This window comes from Vigna angularis, chromosome 1 (genome assembly GCF_016808095.1).
Source record: "Vigna angularis cultivar LongXiaoDou No.4 chromosome 1, ASM1680809v1, whole genome shotgun sequence".
NCBI lineage: Eukaryota > Viridiplantae > Streptophyta > Magnoliopsida > Fabales > Fabaceae > Vigna > Vigna angularis.
In genome coordinates, this window is record NC_068970.1 from 48,217,264 (window position 1) to 48,238,275 (window position 21,012).

A 21,012-nucleotide genomic window follows, 5' to 3' on the forward strand; every position below is an offset into this window, starting at 1 on the left:
ACCGTGTTATTGCACCAATAAAATTTTGTAATGTGTATATCTGTGTTATTCTTCAGCCCTCAAAGCATTTGTTTCACACTTCTTAGGACTGCATTTTTATTTTGTTGTGTTTTATTTTTTATTTGTAGTTGCTGATTTGTTTTTGTATGCTTTGCCTGAAGTCAATGATGGTTTTGTCTTTAAGTTATAAGTTTTCTAGTATTAGTTTTCTGTATCTTCACACTTGAGAGTAAATTTTGAGATTTGAGCATCTATTATATATGAGTATTAGGAACTATTTGTTTGCATTGTGTCTGCTTTGTTTGGCTTAGCTGCTGCTATCTTGGAGACTGATTGATATGGGATGTCAAAACTGAGTTGTCAATATTAGCATCATATTGTTTTGTTATATGGTTTGGTAATGTGACATGGTCTTCTTTTAACTCATATCCACCATTTTAGCATTCCAAGGGTTAATGGGTAGACAATAAACTTAATGGGTAGACAATAGACTTAATGCTTCTAAAGCAAATTACCTAAAGAAGTCATGGATAACTTGTAATTGAAATGACTACACCTCTTGTACTCAGAAAAAAATATATATATGAAAATCAATCAGTGTTAATGAGTTTCCTTGACTATTATTAATGAACTAGTTATTGTAAAGGTAAAGAATTAAAAATACTTATATTTATTGGATCCCCTTAATTAGTCTGTATCTACATTAGACATTTCATAAGTTAACAAAAAGCGTTAATTTAAAAGCATACATACTAAATTTCAGAGCAGACAAAATATACAACAAAACGTAAAAAGTCATTCAAATATCACATTGTATAGATACTTATCATTATAACTAAACATAATTACCAGGTTTTAGATCGTGGTGAATAATGCCATTTGCACGCAGATACTCCATGGCCTGAGAAATATCCAAAGAAAAACTTATGGATTGCTCTAAACTAAGAGCATTTGGATAAATGCTCCCTAGGTATTTATGTAGCGAACCTTCCAAAAGTTCTATGATTATCATCATTGTTGGCTCCACAGAGGCGCCTATAAACTGCAAAATGAGTTTAAATTACGTAATACTTGTAGCTAAATTACTTCTCTCTAGTCAATCATCCAATTAACTAAAAAAGTCTTTAAAATTCTATCATTCTAATATCCTTTATGACTAACCACAGTAAATCTTAAGAAGCAAATTGTTATGAAGGTTTGCAGTGCAATGGAACAATATATATATGTGAGGAATTTAAATGTATAGTTAGAACTCTCATATAGAATAAAAATAGTGAATGAAAAATATATAAAAGAAAAAGTATAAATCTATTACAGGTTTTATAACCATTAGAAGAATAATTAACAAAGAGTGCAAAGAAGAAGATATATTATGAAGCACTTAAGTAAGAAAAGAAATTGAGAAGTACCTTTATTATATTTTTATGTTTAATTTTGGATATCAAGTTAACCTCCCGCTGAAATTTTGCTTTGCAAGAAGAAGGAACATTTGATGTTTGCATTGGAAGCATAACCTTTATAGATATTAACTAATGATCTTGTGTATTTTAGTTAATAATTATATACATTTTTTGGATTTGTCACATATATTGTAATAATTACATTACAACAAAGACTTTTGGACAGTGAATCAAAGAGCTTTACTTTGACTATTCAGGTGAAAAATTATTAGCTTTAGTTTTCATTTCTTTCCTCTCTATGTATATATGATTATTCTCTACTCAGAAACAAAATTAGTTTTCATTTCTTTCCTCTCCCTTTTCTTCCCCCTCTGACAAAGGTTTTATTCATTAGTGTTTTACTCAGAAACAGAATTAATTAATCTCTACTTAGTGTTTTATTCAATCAACATTTACTTTTAAGGTTTACTACTTAGTATTAAATTATTCCAAGTAACAATTTCATAACTAAGTAGGGTAACTACTTAGTTTTGAATTTTTCAATTCCATAAACTTAGAACTACTTAGTTTTATAACCAGTTTAGTAAATTCATCTTATGTAGTGTTTCATTGAATATCGTCACTTATTTTAACCTTTCAATCCTCATGGCATGAACAGAGGTCGTTTTAATGGATAAATCATGGATAGACATGCCTCGAAATACAAGTCAATATATGAGAGGATTGGATACCTTCTTGGACTTTGCATTAACTAATAGTGATGTTAGGGGAAATATAATATGTCCATATCAGAAATGCAATTTTAAGAAATGGCAAAGTCGTGAAGAAGTATTTGATCACTTAATTATTAAACCTTTTCCAAAAGGGTATACAGTGTGGCTTCTACACGGGGAGAGAAGAGTAAATACGAAGCGCCTCAAGTAATGGTCGAAGCTCCTCAAGTAATGGCCGAAGAAGATGGTGGAAGAGTTGAAATTAATGATAATATGTGTGAAATGATTAATGATGTATTTGCACATCATTGCTCTAACAATGACATGGCGTATGATGACGAGATGGGTGCAAAGTCAAGTCATACTAGAAGTCACGATGGGACCGATATTTTTGAATTAATGCAAGATGGACAACAAAGTTTATATGAAGGATGTGATAAATATTCGAAACTTTCATTCTTGGTGAAGTTGTATCACATCAAATGTCTATGCAGAATAAGTGACAAAGTTATGTCCATGATACTAGAGTTGCTAGCAGATGCATTTCAACATGCTAAAATTCCAAATTCATTCTATGAAGCCAAAAAAGTCATTAACAAGCTTGGTCTTCATTATACCAAAATTGATGCTTTCCCGAATGAGCATTGCAAGGAAGAGGGAAGAAATGGTGAAGTGTTATTGTTCTTTAGCTTTCTATTTCTCATTATATTTATGACATACTTACTATGCATTCGTCCATTTTCATAGGAAAGAGAGTGTGGGCACAAAGTTAGGAGAGGAAAAGCCTGGATAGGTACCCATAAGAAGACCAATGGAGCTTTTGTTAGTGATGGGGCAAGAGAAATTGAAGTAAGTTTTATTCCTGCTACAAATGTATAACAATTTAGTGCAACAAATATGAAATTTATAGATGTAATTATGAGTTGTTGTTCACATTGATTGACGTTGTGCCATTGAAAATTGAATTCTTAAATATTGAGTTTGTTTGAACTATCAAACAAATGAGTTAATATGATTAGTAATGCTTATGAGTATTGGTTTAATAGTATAGATAACTTGATTATGTATGTCTGGTATTGATAACAGTTGAAAAACTGTTATTTTTATACTTGAAATTGACTTCAATTACAACCTTTATGACTTAAAAATTAACTTGAACTCATGATTTTGTTGAATTGTTGGAAATAAGAGAGTTGGACAGGTTTTATGTTTGATTTCCTTGTTTTTGCAGGTTTTTAGATGAAATTGATGAAAGAAGTGAAAAGGGATAGAGATGGAATCAGAAAAGGATACAGAAAGAGCAAAAGAAGAGAAACCGCAAGTACCGCTCAGCGCAAATTACCGTTGAGCGACACTCTCAAAGACCCGTGTGCACCGCTGAGGGGAGAAATGCCGCTGAGGGGAAGAATTGGTCATGTGTTATTACCGCTAAGCGGCACTTTTCTGAGCTTAAGCCTACTTTTCTGCAATTTTTAGAATAATATATAAGCTTTAGGACGTCCTAGGGTTTGTATCTTTGGCTGGGACAAAGCAAAAACGCACTATTTCACCCCTTTGAGGAGGATTTTGGATCCTAAGGCTCCTTTCTCAACTTTCTAGGGTTCTATCCTTCACTTTTCCATTGTATTTCATCTAGTTTCACCATGAATATGGTGAACTAAACTTATTTTGTTGTTGGGGATTCAATGTAAATCCTTAGAAACTCTCTTGTATGGAAGTTGTTCTTCAAGATAATTTTTATGATACATGCTTTCTTTCATTAATTGTTAGAGATATTCTTCTTTGCTGAAATGCTTGTGATATTTTATTCATGTATGGAATAAATCTTATGATTTATAAGTATAAGGAGATTTCGTACTCCTAGGGTTGGACGATTTGGGGATGTGACAACTCTCCTCTTCTCTCCCTAGGATTGTTATTGAGAGATATCTTACAAATCACGATCTGGGAAATTCTTCCAACAGTATATTACAAACCTAGACATAGGAGTATGATGGTTGGTTGCCTTTAAGCTTCTGTTCACTATAATGCATGATTAATTGCTAGGGAGATAAGACATTGTAAACTAGTGATTATGATTAGGCTTTCTTCGCCGAGACATCAGATTTAAAGTAATTTAGAAAGTGGCATTAACATTAATGAAAAGAATGATGAATTCCTAAATACAAGAGAGTGGATAGGATGAAATTGATAAACCCCAACAACATATTCATCCATATATTTCAATACACGTGTTTTGTTTCTCATTGATCATCACATGCATACATATTTACTTTTTAGTCTTTTGCATTTGAAACTTACAATAATTTGTTCACATGTCTTAATTAATCAACAAAATAACACAATTGTCTAGGCCGTGAGTCCTTTGGGAGAACGATACTTGGTCTTATTAGGTTTATTACTTGATACGATTCGGTTACACTTGCCGATGGTTAACAAGTTTTTGACTCCGTTTTCGGGGATCGAAGATTTGTTCATCAACTTTTTGGCGCCGCTGCCGGGGACTCGTGGGTTAACTAGTCTATTTGTGTGATTTTGATTATTTTTGACTTGTTTTGAATTTTTTTTCTGCTTTTATTCGGTTTTTCTATTTTTATTTTTTTTTATTATTTTCGGTTTTTATTTTCTATTTTTATCTCCTATCTTCTTATCTTTTCAATTATATCCTTTGATTATTTTTCCTCTTTTCTATCTTTTTGTGCTAACAAAATTTTTCTAGGGTTTTGTTTTCTTGTGTATGCAGGAAGCAATTCGCTCTAGAAGCAAGAAAACCTCAGAACCTCTTCTTGAAGGCCTGGACGAAAGTAGAAGGAGGAGGAGAGTTCGAACTTCAAGAGAACTATTCCCTTCTCCTGATACACTCTTACAACCTTCTCCACAAAGGTCTTACCATAGCACTGAAAATATGGCAGAGGAGAATAATGGTAGACGGACTCTTGCAGATTACACCACTATGGTTAGCTGTTGTGACCTCGGCAAGTGTACCGAATCGTACAAGTAATAAACCGGTAAGTCCGGAAATCGTTTTCCCAAGAGATTTGTTTTGATTCACGGAATGATTAAAGTTTACTAATTTAGCATTTAATTTTACAACACAAGTAAGATTTGCACACAGATGACATTAAAGTGGTAAAAACAGATGAATTAAAGTTCACTGGGGTTGATTTTCAAGTTCATCACTCAAGTAATTTTTCTACTAACACAATTCCTCAAAATTTAGCATCAACATCCTAGGCGCATGCAGTCCTGATCTCTCAGATGACCGTTCAGAATCATTCAAACTAAATCCTAATCTCTTAGATAATTCAGTTATCAGATTTGCCTTAATCACAATGTCACAGATGACTAAAAATTTCCTCCTATGTCTAGGACTCGAAATCCTTTAGCAGTTCTATCCTAGGTTCGCGGTCTAATACATTTCTCAATGATTTAACCGTTCAAATAGCTCAGATTCTCATCATAGGCATGAATAATAAAGATAGAACACAAAATTCATACAAGATCATGCATTAATATAGAAATTACAAAGAGTTTCAGAAATGTACTCTCAACCCCAGTGAAATGGAGTTCTAGCTACACATATACATCATAGAAGCGATAAAGGATGGATTGGATGGTAGAAAGTGTTGAAATTCCACTCCGGAGCACCCAAAACGAGCATGGACGCGAGCTGCAGAGTCTCCCCTAGCTTCTCCCCTCCAGAACTGCCTGGTTTCTGCCTCTGGATCGCGTTTTTAAAGAAAGAACCTTAAGTGATTTTTTGCTGGGCGACGAACGTACGCTCGCTGGGCGAGCGTCGGTCGCTGGGCGAGCTGTTCCAGCTCGCTGGGCAAGCTGGCTCGCTGGGCGAGCAGAGTCAACTCGCTGGGCGAGTCAAACAGTAAAGTCAACGCGTGAACAGTAAAGTCAACGGATGAATAGTGCCGGTCAACGCGTGAATAGTGACTCTTTATTTTCTTCTCCAATCCTTATTTAACTGCAAAATAAACACACAAAAACACTCAAACTGATACAAAATCAACAATATATACATATTATACAACTTTTCATGAGATTTTACTCCATAATGCATCAAAGGAGATTAAAATAAGTGCTTAGGATATGCAATTCTTGGCACTTATCATTGGCCCTCAACATTTTAATAGTATAGCAAGGCCGAGGGTCAATGCTGCAAACATGGAGGTGAAATCGGAGTTGATACAGTTGGTGAAAAGTAATCAGTTTAATGGGCTATCACATGAAAGACCATATGAACATCTCACCACCTTCATTGAAATCTGTAAGACCGTGAAGATAAATGGAGTGTCGGATGAAGCAATCATGCTTAGCTTGTTTCCTTTCTCATTGGGAGGCAATGCTAAGTTATGGTTAAATTCTTTTCCAGAAGGTAGTTTTAGAGAATGGGAAGCGCTGGTTGCAAAGTTTTTGAATAAGTACTTCCCACAATCTAAAGTCAACAAAGGGAAGCAAGAGATCTATTCTTTCAGACAAGGCATGGAGGAGACATTAGGTCAAGCATGGGACAGGTACAAAAGCTTTTTGAGAAAGACTCTCATGCACGATTTTGATGAAGCAACAGTAGTTCTACTTTTCCTTGGAGGTCTTGGTTCACAAACCAAGTTGATGTTAGATGCCTCAGCTGGAGGTAATATTAAATGTAAGACTCCAGAGGAAGCAATAGAATTGATAGAGAACATGACTGCTAATGACAATGAAATGCATAGTGATAGAGGATCTCCTATTCAATAGAAAGGGGTTCTACAATTGCAATCAAATGATGTCTTGCTCGCTCAGAATAAGATTATAACTCAACAATTGGAGAATCTAACAATGACACTTGTTCAATTGCCGAAGGAATTAAAAAATTGTTGCTCAAGTTCAACAACAGATGTGTGAACTATGTGGTGGTGACCATATCAATGGTCAATGTGCTTTTCCAGTGGAGGCCCTAGAAGATGTAAATTTCATGAACAATCAATTTCCATACCACCAAGGTAATTTCAACCACAGGTGGAAACTTCACCCAAGCGTGTGTTAAGGTCAGGGACAATCTGGACAAGCTGGGCAATTAGGACAATTTAATAGGCCACAACAACAACCATCATTATGGCAACAGATGTCTACACTCACTGAAAAACATACAAAGTTGGAAGAAACTTTCCATCAAGCAATCCTTAGAAGTATGGAGATGCAAATCGGACAGTTAACTAAGAAGTTGGAAGAAAGGCATGATCAGAGTTTTGGGGCTAATATTGAGGTTAAGCCTAAAGAAGAGTGTAGAGTTTTAGTGAGTGTAGATGTTGAAAGAGTTGAGTTAGAGAGAAAAGATGAGAAAGAAAAGAGAGTAGATGAAAAAGAAGAGAGAGAAGAGATAAAAATTGAAGATATTCTTCCTTTTCCAACAAATTATGGGAGATTAGAGAAAGAGAGACCGTTTGGACATTTTACAGAAATATTCAAATAATTGGAGGGTGATTTACCTTTGAAGGAGCATTGCAACAAATTACAAATTATACAAAACCCATGGAACAAGTATCCACAAAGAAAATACATAGAGAAGAGGAGACAAATGATTACAAAGCGGTCAAGAAGAAGGTACTCCCTCTAAAAGAGAAAGATCCAGGAAGTTTCACCATTCCATGTGTCATAGAAAAGAAAAAGGTAAATACAGCCCTACTTGATTTAGGGTCAAGCGTTAATCTAATGCCTTATTCTTTACTTGAACAAATGGGTGATCTTAAAGTCAAGCCTATAAAGATGAATTTGTTAATGGCGGATGGCTCTTCAAAGAATCCTTATGGTATAGCAGAGGATGTTATGGTTTGTGTTGGAGAACTAAAATTCTTGGTGGACTTTGTGGTGATGGAGATGAAGGATGAAATGGTTCCTATTATTCTTGAAAGACCATTTATGAAACTGGCTAAAGTCATCATTGATGTAGATGAAGGAATAGTGGTGTTTCAAGACCGAGAAAAAATGAGGTTATTGATGTCTTCAAAGAGGAACAACGGACAAAGACTAGTTATAAAGCTACATGTCAAGATGTACCCATGACTAGTTCTACAAATCCAAAGCCAAGCTTCAAAGGTAAAAATTGTTTTTTGTTTCAGGATAAGGAAGAAGAACAATATAGCAAAGGAAGGACAGTTCATGATGATTCAAGGCAAGCACAACCCAAACCTGGTAAACATGTGAGATTCAAAAACAGGTTGTGAATTGTTAAAGACTATAAAGAAGATGGAGTGATAGAAATTGAGTCTCCACATTCAAGAAGAGTCAAAGAGGTGGACCGGAAGTAGTTGATGAGTTGGTGTGATGATAGAAAGATAGACACCAACATTGAAGATGGAACGTGAGCTTTACTGGGTCAAGCTAGTGACATTAAAAGAGCGCTTTTCTGGGAGGCACCTCAGTAATTTAAGAATATTATTTTAATTTTTGATATTGGTTGTAATTTTTGGACATTACTTTTATGATTGAAACTTTTTGGGTTAGCATCTACTGATAGATGCTAGGTAGTTAAATATCTACTAAAGGATACTAGGTTTATTAACAGGTTTGTTACACCTACTGATGGGTGTTGCACTACAAAAAAAGAGGGCATTACCGAAGGCCAGAATCCTTCGGTAACATCCAAAAGCCGTCGATAATGACAATTTACCGAGGGATTAGCGACGGCTATTAGACCGTCGGTAAACATGTTGTCGCTAACCATTACCGACGGTCTACGGCCCTCGGTAATTACCGAAGGGCAGAAGCCTTCGGTAATTACCGAAGGACAGAAGCCTTCGGTAATTACCGAAGGACAGTATCACATAATAGCTCATTTATTTCTCTTTATTTCTCTATGACAGCTCACTTATCACAAGGCAAATTCCAATTCACTATAACAGCTCATTTATTTCTCTGAAAAATCTGCACTTATCCAATTAAAAAAACACAATTTGTGAATGCACTAGAACAAGTTCACCGACCAGCTTAAGCACACAGGTCAATTTGACCGAATAATAGCAACGTGTAAAATTGAATTCCTAATGCACTACACCTACAATTAACCAAACGAATCTAATACATACTGCATGATATGACAAAACAAACAGCAATTGCACTACTTTCCCTTGTGATCTTCGAAGCTCTTTGGAAATATCTCGAAGCTGAGAGAGCGTAACAGGATTCCCTTGAAGGACCCACTTCTGAAGAATGTTTGTGGCGCTTCGCTTGGGGAGCCTTAGCCTCAAGATTCTGCTCCTTAGGTCATCACCTTCCACACTCTCTTCAACTAAATCATTGCTCACAGCACCCAAAGACACAAATCTTGTTCTGTTCTGAACATAAGTAAAACGGTTACTTCTGCAAGATGAGAAGATGCAATTTTTTGATCAATTACCCATAACCAAACACTCAATTATGATGGTTGACACGAAAGTATGATCAGAAAAATCAGTTAAGATGCCGAATCATAAAAGATTGGTAGAGAATATAATTGAAATTTATGATGCAAGACTTTAGTATTGAAAAATAAACAAGACACGAATAACTTTATGCCCACATAATTAGCAAATATGATGGGTAAGATATGTGCAATAATCAAACTTTGTACTCCTATCGAAATTCACGAAACGCTATCTATATTTGATAAAATCAAATACAAAATTTGATTTATACACTCATATCTCATCTCTTTATCTGTGCAATAATCAAACTCGATCTTACTGGAAAAATCTAATTAACTTAAATATTATATTCACTAATATTTAATCAATCAAATAATTAAGAGATTTATTGGAAAAAATAGCAATAAAGGAATATAAAGCCAACTTGAAACGTTAATTTTTACAGGTTAATATAAAGGAAAAAATCATTTATATAAATCAACTCATTTAGTATTTGACAGGTTAATTTTGACCTATGAATCATGTACATCTATCTATAACCATGCCAATCAAATCAATTACGGTTGGAATTGATATTTACGATACAATGCTTCCAATTATTCATGCAAAAAAGCAATTAAGATAAACGTTCAACCACATCAATAATTGATCAAAAGTGAAAAGATGTGTGGACTTTTCAAATCATGGGAAAAAGAAGTATTGTTCTTCCAATTGCATTTAATCCAAGGCTTTTAGATTCCGGAACAGAGATGCATCCAATTGCATTTAATCCCAACACTAATTTCTTTATGGCAACAATTTTTCCATTTTTTAGAGTACCCTATTATTCCAAATATATGATTGGCAAATCAGTGAAAGAGATCTTCAGTTTATGTAACTGTAGCTTTAAGTATTTCTTTGTTAGGTTTTGTATTTATATTTATTTTTTGAAGACATTTTTCTTTCTTTTTTTAATTTATTTTAAAAAATTATCAAATCTTTATTGTATACTTTTAAAAACTTGTAAAGGACATTAGGAAAATGATTATTTGTTTATTAATTGCAAACATAAACAAAAACTTCAAATAAAAGAGAATATTTTGACAGCTTTTAAAAAAATCTTACACATTAATCATTGTCATTAGGATGCTTGCAATTATGTTATTAAAATATACACAACATAAAATTCACCTTGTATACAGCACCAAAACCTCCTTCTCCAAGTTTATTTTCAGCACTGAAATTTTTAGTTCCAGCTTTCAAATCATTATATTTGTAGTTAACTGGTCCTCTTAACTCAGTTGCTCCCAGTATGTCACCTGCAACGGAACACAAGTTTAGATTTTGAAATAAATGATATAGATACGACTTTTCAGAATAAAATAATTGATAATAACAAATAAAAGGGTTGTGTTGTGCAGTATACTACATCAAATGCAGAAAAATTGTCGAAGATTAAATTGCTTCGAACAAAACGCAATCTGATACTGCTTTTGGTAGCTTGTCATTATTTCTATTTGAAAAAACATTAAGCAGGAACTAATTTATACCAAGCGTTGCATGCAAGTGAAAACTTTCCACATTTACATACCTCTGTGAACCTTGTCAGATTTTGAGAATTTCAAACAGCAAAATCAAAGTGAATTTAAATATATTTGAATGAATAGACAGATAGATACCTGAGGAAGCAATCGTTGTAGATAACTCTGGCGCCATTGGCTTTGGAGCAGTTGCGGATTTGGGTGGAGGCAGTGTCGAAGCAAGAAAGACAATCATTTTTGGAGAGATAGTTTCTGCATTGAAACATTGTATATGTGAGGGTCCCTCCCCTTGATTTCTGTTATGTGCCAAAGAGTTTGAGGGTACACGGGATTTGTCCTCATGTCGCCATCTCGTGTTGTTATTATCCGTGCCAACTCTCCCCTTAGCTGGCTATCCTCTGTCTCCACCAACCTTACCACTAGGTTAATGCAAACCTACAAATCAATCCCCTTCAATTTCACTACCAAATCGCAAACGCATTATCACCTCATTCAGTCCACTCAGACCATCTCCCTCATTTTATTTCACCCCTCCCACTATATATATCCGCCAACACTTCCCTCTTTCACAACAATTCACCAACAGCATTTCACTTTTTTCTTAGACAACATAAACAAATGGCCTCTCTTACATCCTTAAGCTTTCTCCTATGTTTATTTCTGGTTGTTTCAATTCTTCCTTTCAGTTCAGCCAGCAAACTCACTGAGTCAGAGCCCCAACTGAAGTTCCAATTCCACAGAGCACCTCTTCTCACAAGTAAAATCTCCGTCAACATCATTTGTTATGGCAAGTTCAAACCTTCCTAGAAATCCATACTCACTGACTTCATCATCTCCCTTTCATCTCCCAAACCTGTCAACATCATCCCCCTTTCATCATCCCAAATGCTTCCTAGGATTTTTTATATTTGAACAATTAAAGTTTGTTATATTTTTGTTCGTGAATATATATGTAAGGATTTTTATTTTGTATTCAAATAGACAGGGAAGCTGATGTATCATATTTGTCATGCAGGGATTCTCAAATAGTAAATTGAGCGTATTTTCCCAAACTTCTTTCCACACAGAAAAAGAATAACAAAAAAAGAATAACAATGCTACTGGATATTTCATACAAAAAACAAAACACAACAACTGATATTTGGCCACCATGAAGGAAGGAAATAAAGGCAATGTTTATGAAAAATAAAATCATTAGAGAAAAGTAATGCTTACAGATCGAGGCGGATCGACGAGGAACCTTGGAAACTGGCACAGATCGAGCTAATCGAAGAAGAAGAACAACGGATGACGGAAAACGGAGGCAAACCCTAGATTGAATGGTTTGATCGGTGCACATTCTAGGGTTAGGGATTTGGGATGTTTTGATCGGTGGAGAGAAAGGATTCAACGATTGAATAGATGGAATGGAATGAACAGCGGTTTTAATCGGGCAAAAGATAGAACAATCGGTGAAAAATGGATTCTTTGGTGGATTAGGCCGAGGTAAGGGAGAAATGTACAAGAGAATGAAGATCTAGAGACTAACCATGGCTGGGCGGATTAAGATCTGAGGCGAAGGAACTTGAAATATGGATCGAAGACGAGGGAAGCTTCGAGAGAAAAAGAAATGTGTGCGGGTGGATCTCTCCAGAGAATGGCTAAATGAAGATGTGGTTCGAATATCAAGCAGACATTACCGAAGGGCAAACGGCCCTCGGTAAGCAGACATTACCGAAGGGCAAATGGCCCTCGGTAATATACGATTTTATTGTAGTGTTGGTAAGGTAAAATTGCACCTACTGATAGGTGTTAGTGGATTTTGGGTCAGGCTCGTGACGTTAAACAAGAGCTTACTGGGAGGCAACCTAGTGTTTTGTATATTGAACTTATTTGCTTCTGTTTTTAGAATAGGGTTGAGGTTCTCAATTTGAACTTTATCTGTTATGATGGTTTGCTTATGACTTATTGCATGATGAGTAATGCTTGATGTGTTTTGGTCTTGATTGATGTTGAGATTGTGCACATTATATGTTTATACAGGTGGTTCACAAGCTTTGTGAACAAATGCAAGATGTTATGATTGTGATTATGATGCTAAGCAGGATGTGTATGTGGAATGTGAATGAGCTTATATGTGAGATTTTGAGCTTCAAAGTTGTTGTTGAATGTTTTTACTTTTAAAGCATGAATGACTTTGCCCAGGTTTTCTATGATTGAATCACTTGTTTGTTTGCATCATATGATCAAGGCCATTTGTTGGTAACCCTTTTGTTAGCCAAATGCATGAATTTAGCCCACTAAAAGAGAGCATTATGTGTTCTATCCTTTGAACCCTTAGCCTTGAACATAATTTGAAAACCCTTTTTAAAAAACTTTACCTTGAGTTTAGTTGAAAACCTTTTGTGGTATTCATAAATGTTCAAGTTTGGGGTTGTTGGAAAATAGAAAGGGAAAATAAAAAGCATTGAGCTAAAAGTTAAGCATGTGAAAAGAAAAGGAAAAAGGAAAGAAAAGAAGAAAAAGAAAAGATCAATGCAAAAGAAAGTTGGGAATAATTAAGAATGGTTGTATTTAGATGATTCTCTTAATTCAAGGGTTTTGTGATCCAGAAAAACCAGTTGCTATTGTTAGCCCAGCCACATTATAAGCCATTAAAAAGTCCGTGTGATGATGTTTGCTTATAAGTGTTTTTTATTATGGTTAAATGAAAGGCAAAGTTGATTCATGTGACATTGTAATAGTAGAGTGAATGAGTGAATATCTCTTATACACTTGTGTGTTTGAGTGAAACACTTTATCTAGTGAGGATAGATTCCATGAACACATAAGAACGTCTTTGCTTAGTTGATTGATCATTCATGATAATAGCATTTGTTGGATATTATGTGATTGAGTGAACACTAAAAGCATCTACACATCTTGATTGAAGTCTTGATGATGAGCTAAATTGAGTATTTACTTGCCTGAAAGAAGGATTTTTTAATGTAGTGAACCATTGTATGAATTGGTGAAGATTGCGTTACATCTTATTTGCGTGAGGACAAACAAAGTTCTAAGTTTGGGGTTGTGATAACAGTTGAAAAACTGTTATTTTTATACTTAAAATTGACTTCAATTACAACCTTTATGACTTAGAAATTAGCTTGAACTCATGATTTTGTTGAATTGTTGGAAATAAGAGAGTTGGATAGGTTTTATGCTTGATTTCCTTGTTTTTGAAGGTTTTTAGATGAAACTGATTAAAGAAGTGAAAAGGGATAGAGACAGAATCAGAAAAGGACATAGAAAGTGCAAAAGAAGAGAAACCGCAAGTACCGCTCAGCGCAAATTACCGCTGAGCGGCACTCTCAAAGACCCGTTGGCACCGCTGAGTGGAGAAATGACGTTGAAGGGAAGAATTGGTCACGCGCTATTACCGCTGAGCGGCACTTTTCTGTAATTTTTAGAATAGTATATATGCTTTAGGACGTCCTAGGGTTTGTATCTTTGGCTCGAACGAAGCAAAAACACATTATTTCACCTTTGGAAGAGGATTTTGGATGCTAAGGATGCTTTCTCAACTTTCTAGGGTTCTATCCTTCACTTTTCCATTGTATTTCATCTAGTTTCACCATGAATATGGTGAACTAAACTTATTTTGTTGTTGGGGATTCAATGTAAATCCTTAGAAACTCTCTTGTATGGAAGTTGTTCTTCAAGATCATTTTTATGATACATGCTTTCTTTCATTAAGTGTTAGAGATATTCTTCTTTGCTGAAATGGTTGTGATATTTTATTCATGTATGGCATAAATCTTATGATTTGTAAGTATCAGGAGATTTCGTACTCCTAGGGTTGGACGATTTGGGGATGTGACAACTCTCCTCTTCTCTTCCTAGGATTGTTATTGAGAGATATCTTAAAAATCACGATTTGGGGAATTCTTCCAACAGTATATTACAAACCTAGACATAGGAGTATGATGGTTGGTTGTCTTTAAGCTTCTGTTCACTATAATGCATGATTAATTGCTAGGGAGACAAGACATTGTAAATTAGTGATTATGATTAGGCTTTCTTCGCCGAGACATCAAGTTTAAAGTAATTTAGAAAGTGGCATTAACATTAATGAAAAGAATGATGAATTCCTAAATACAAGAGAGTTGAAAAAATGAAATTGATAAACCCCAACAACATATTCATCCATATATTTCAATTCACGTGTTTTGTTTCTTCTTGCCCATTGATCATCACATGCATACATATTTACTTTTCAGTCTTTTGCATTTGAAACTTACAACAATTTGTTCACAAGTCTTAATTAATCAACAAAATAACACAACTGTCTAGGCCGTGAGTCCTTTGGCAGAACGATACTTGGTCTTACCAGGTGTACGACTTGATACGATTCGGTTACACTTCCCGATGGTTAACAAGTTCTTGACTCCGTTTTCGGGGATCGAAGGTTTGTTCATCAGGTATTGCATGAACTCATCTTTAAATTCTAAAACTGTGTTAAGTGTCAAATGTATGTTATTATGTGAACTGTATAAATGGTGTAATATGAACATAAGATAGGAAATTGATGGTCAAAGCCTAAACTAGCTTGTGTGTTATCATGTACCTAAGTTGTAGAATGGAAGTGTGTGGTTATTAGAACGTTGTTCTTATGGTGAGTTATAGGAAGTATTATACTGGTCAAAAGTGAAGGATGAATATAATTAGTTAAACCTTTGTCTCACTTATTCTCTCAACCGAACCAACTTTTTCTCTCTTAAACTCTTCTTCTAATTCGTGCATATTTAAGTGATGGATTAAAACAATGTTATAGTTGTGGAATAAACAATTTCGGTACTCATTCAATATTAAACCATTGCTATCATATCAGTTCATAAACTAAATACTTGAACCAAAGAAAACTGAATTAAAAGTCTTCCGATAGTGTAGTAAAAATAGCCCTTTGAAATCTGGTTCTAGAAATTAGTATCGCAACTCTTTAATCTGGTGTTGTTTCTGTTTCGACTTAGAATCAAATTGTTTGTGCATCGATAACTGTATATCTATTGATAATGAAATTGGGTGAATTGTTTTATCTGATTTAGATGATTTCACTATTTTAATAAATGTTGTATGTAGGAAAAAAATTCAAGCATATGAATCTACAATATTGTCGACTCAATCAAAAGAAATATCCAGTTCAGATTCATTGGCTCATGCTTTAAGAATCAAAGAGCATTGTGGACGCGTTCGCGGTTTAGGTTTGGGTTCTTACCCATCTAAAGTCTTTGGAGTCCATGCTCGTTCTCATGATGGATCATCTTCAACTCCTGCTTCTAATGTTGAATTACAAACTCAGATTAATGAATATTTTATCAATTACTTGGTTTGTTCTTTTTATGATCAACTTCTTAGATATATTTTTTCTTACTTTTTAAATAATTTCAACTTTTAAAGGTATCTTCATTTGACAACACAAGTCAATGAAATGAAGACAATGATATCATTATTGTTGCAAAATTATCCGGGTCAATTGTCTTCACAATTTGCTAAATTTATTTGTATGATCTTTTTTTAAATATATAACCAACTAACTATTATGTTATATTGTAGGTATCTGATCAAGGAAGTGTGCCAAACGATAGATGTAATGAAGAAGAAGAACCTTAGACATCTTTGTATTTAATTTTTAGTATTGAACATCGTTGTCTTTAATTTTTTATAGCATAACTGTGTAGAGAATTCAAAATGGCATAACATTGAATTTTGTTTGGAGTGTGCCACTCTCTGAAAACTACTTGATCGAGAGGCTACTTTCGGATGGTAAAGTACTTCTCTATATATCCTTATCCTCAAAACTGATATTATACAATTAAAATGTGCTATAAAGTTCTTACTTTCATTTTGGTGTGTGGGAACTAAGGTGCATGAAAAATCTATATTGAAAAGAAACAAAAAAGGTAAAAGTCATTGTATGCAGAAGTATAATGCATCCTGATACCTTTAGATTTTTAGTGCACTAATGATAATGCTATATATAGTTAGTAATAAAGTATGAATGTCAGATAATTTATTTGTTCCATTGAAGGTTTATGGATCCATTAACAAAAGGAGATTATCCATAATTTACAAAGAAGCATTCCAGATTGCTTATTAATTCATTTGATTTTATTAGCATAAACTACTACACTGCTAGATAGGTATCTGATGCATCAAAATTAAGAAATTCTCCAATTTCAACCCAAAAAAAAAAATTTGTATGCATTTCCGACGGTTTTGGATAAAACCCCGGATAATTTTCGAACCCAGCTACTTCCGACGGTTCGTAGAACCCCGATTAGTTTCGGTTGTTCTCCAGAAACCCCTGAAAAAGGGGTAGTTTGCAGAACCCATTGGGTGTCGACGATTTCCCAGAAACCCCTAGTAATAGGGACGGTTTTAGGGAATCCCGGTTAGTTCCGACGGTTCCCAAAACCCTTAGAAATTGGCAGAAAACCGCTGGTAACTTTGTGACGGTGGTTTTCCCAAATGGTTCTTGTAACCCCTGAAAATATACTTTTCAGGAATTAAAATCCCGGTAACGTTAAAAATAACCCCTATTAAAATTGGAGATTTTTGTAGTGGTTATACTCAGGAAGGCTTCAATCTAATTGTTAATTAGGAGGAATAATGCTACATAATGTATGGAATGGTTGAATTAACTTCTGTTATCGTTCAATATTTAACTTCAACAAAAATAATTCAGTATATAATATAAAATTTTCAAAACAGGAATTAGACAATTAAAAAAACTCACAAGAAAAAATAATATACTGATTTAAGTTACATCATGTGCAAATTTAGTGGCATAACAAATGTGGAGTATCACTTTGTCACATCAAAACAATACTGTTGCTAGCAAACTCAATCGTTAAGGTAATAAATTTAAACTTTATTAATCAGATAGCATCAACACATATACTTAGCATGATTTAGGACCTGACACCATGACGAGAGCTGTATATAAAGGGATGTCATATTCATGTCCGTTCTCGGATACTCTCATTGTCAACCATGTAACTAATATCACTGTTGGTAATTTTAACTCCTGAACTCGCTTCAACATGTTTCGTTTTTTCCGATGATGTTTTTATTTCTTTGCTTTTACCCCACAGCACCATGTACAACCCAGACACAATAAGCACGGCTCCAATGACACTGAACATCAAACCATCATAAAGTAGAATAAGATAATAATAAAAACTGCAGGTAAACTATGTAACGATAGTAAATTTCGTAAGCAAGTTTAAAGAAATTTTTGGATTGAACAAAGGTGCACTCATATATGTAACTTTTATGTGTACCTTCCTAGATATAGGTTTTCCTCCAACAGCAAAGGAGCAAAAATAGCCACAATGACAAGTGAGAGAGGGTTGAAAACAGATGCATACAATGGACCTTTAACTCCTACACACCAAGAAGTGACAATAACAACAACTCCAGATAGCACAATTCCCTGCCACAGCATTTTTGTTTCTTAATAATTAGCAATTGGAATGTATACTATTTGACCCTCAAATGATAAATATGAAATTAGCATATATATACAGAGAAAGCTGCAGTTAGAAGCCTGATACTCCAACCCAATCTCCATTGGCTCCAATCCTTCTCAACACATAGAGCAAAGACTGTGGCTTGAATTGCCCCCATGAAGGTCATCAATGCAGTACTTGAGAGATGGCTTGGATATTCTTTGCTCATCCTTGTCTGCATCATATACTAATCATTCACCAAATAAAACCACAATTTACTCATTTATGTATTAAAAAAACAGTTTTCTAACCTGAATGATGAGCCATGATGAAAAACTTAGAACACTTCCAAGACCACATAAAACACCTACCCATCTTCTTCCAGAGTCAACGTGCGATGATCCTAGGTGCCCCTTTTGATTTTTATGTAAGAGACTAGTGTGGAATCTCCACATCTTAATTTCTTCCCCTCTGTAAAATGTCAACAGCATTGACCCAACAATTCCTATTATTGGTCCCAACACCTTCACCCTCCCTGAGGCGGTTCGCAAGCTTAACTTTTCCAAGCTAAAAAAGTACAAATGAAATAATTCATGCATGCAAACTGCTTCGGGATAAAAAGAACTTCAAAATAGTTGTTTATTTTATAGAATTTAATATCTTTTAGAATATTAAATTTGATCAAATAATCCATGTATTAAAAATAAATAAAACTGCAGTGATGAAGATTTCTGACTACGTACCCGAACAAAACGGAGAAGATAAAAGTAACCACAGGAACGAGATTATAAAGGGAAGTAGCAAATGTTGCTGATACCCAAGCCAAACCGATGAAATAAAGATTTTGCGCTAAACTGCCCCTGTTCCATTGTCAAAATCACTTCAGTTAATGATTTTCCATTACAAGGCAAATTAAGGATGAAGAGGGAAGAATCATCAACCATGCATACCCAAATAGACCGCAAAAAAATGCCATCAAAAGCACCCTCCACGTCAACTTTGGCCTGCTCTTTCTGTTTTAAATATCATGTAGAAAAGGAAACTAGCACGCGTCTTCTTAATAAAAAATGAAAAAAGAAGCTTTCCAAATTAAAGACTTTAACTAAATGTGTCGTATGCGATACCAGCGTGTGTTCATGCTTCATATCAGAAAACAGAAATAGACGTTAAGGGGATTTTAAATGCATACCTTTCTATAACAAGAGCAAGAGAAAGAGAGAATGCAGCTCCGAAAATGTGACGGTAGGAAGTGAGGACCATAATGCTCATTCCATCATTTATGGTCAATTTATAAAGCACGTTCGCAGCCGCAGTTGCAACCTGCGACAGCACCATTAGCGACGCCGGCTTCAGCTCTTGCACTACTTTTCTATGATATTTCATCTTTGCTCAGCTGTTGCAATAGTTTGAGCTTCAAGAAGACCAAAATATATAGAGGTTATGTTCCACCCCAACCAAGCTAAAAAAATTTCGGATTAATTTATTTGTATATTACAGAAGCCCTAGCATTCAATATCTCAGCATTTCATTTAACCTCATCAATATGAAAATTTCATATTTCTGTTTGTTACATTTTTTTTTTCAAGTTAATAAGTAAATTTTCTTTTTTTTGTAAATAAATGTAAGTTGTGTTTAACAAAAACTAACGGGACAAAAAAACTAAAGAAATTGAAAAATTAATCGGCTGAAAGAAAGTTGATACCTAACGTTTAAACCACTTAGTTTATAAAATTATAAAATATTTAGTGAAATTTTCCGATAAAAAGATTTACGATGGTCAATAAAATAAAATACTTTTACTCGATATTTTATATAATTTTTAATCTTTATTTATAATTTGAGAGTTGTTCTAATTTTTTGCTTTAAATTAATTTAAACTCCTTTAAAAGTTATTTCTACATAAAATGTTTTAATTATATTTATTTTACATTCAATTTGACACTCATATTTTTGTTTACAACAAGACATTTAAAAATATATATTGTGTATTTTTTATTAAGTATATTTTATATCTTGTCATGTTTTTTGTTCAAATTTGAAATAACATAAAAAAGATTATTTTTAAATGGAAATAAGAAATTTAAAATAAAGAAAAAAATTAGCATACACAATGTGATACCAAAATACTTAAATATAAAAAAATATACCCTTAGTTAATATTAATGTATTGCAATGTAATTATGAAAAAATAAAATAAATATTATAGATAGTATAATAATTAAACTAAATTCCATATTATAATAATAATAACTTGTATTTATCGTTGTTAATATATTATTAAGTAAAATCACTAGTTAGAAATAAGTCTTCTACATATAGTGTTCAACGTCAGTATTGGAAAAGGTAAACGCTAAAAATGAGTGGTGATATTGTTTTAAATAATTCTTCTATTTAGATGAAGAAAATTTTCATATTTTGACGTCATATGTTTAATTGAGGTTTGAAAAGAGAAATTCTGGTGTCAATTAACATTGAAATTTTACTTTTGGGATATTATATGATTGCAAGAATCATGT

General features: G+C 34.0%; 2 protein-coding genes across 2 annotated transcripts; both read right to left on the reverse strand.

Annotated features, from left to right (window-relative positions):
• Positions 1 to 9,001: 9,001 nt before the first annotated feature.
• LOC128195055 (uncharacterized) lies at positions 9,002 to 12,746 on the reverse strand. Its single transcript, XM_052872085.1, has 4 exons — positions 12,243 to 12,746; positions 11,166 to 11,279; positions 10,678 to 10,805; positions 9,002 to 9,438 (listed from the first exon to the last, which is right to left on the reverse strand). The coding sequence occupies exons 2-4, from the start codon at positions 11,260 to 11,262 to the stop codon at positions 9,145 to 9,147; spliced, it is 519 nt and encodes a 172-aa protein (XP_052728045.1). The 5' UTR covers positions 11,263 to 11,279; positions 12,243 to 12,746; the 3' UTR covers positions 9,002 to 9,144.
• Positions 12,747 to 17,848: 5,102 nt separating this feature from the next.
• LOC108326689 (WAT1-related protein At1g25270) lies at positions 17,849 to 19,879 on the reverse strand. Its single transcript, XM_017560306.2, has 7 exons — positions 19,686 to 19,879; positions 19,447 to 19,509; positions 19,240 to 19,356; positions 18,808 to 19,063; positions 18,573 to 18,731; positions 18,329 to 18,480; positions 17,849 to 18,182 (listed from the first exon to the last, which is right to left on the reverse strand). The coding sequence occupies exons 1-7, from the start codon at positions 19,877 to 19,879 to the stop codon at positions 18,005 to 18,007; spliced, it is 1,119 nt and encodes a 372-aa protein (XP_017415795.2). The 3' UTR covers positions 17,849 to 18,004.
• Positions 19,880 to 21,012: the final 1,133 nt, after the last annotated feature.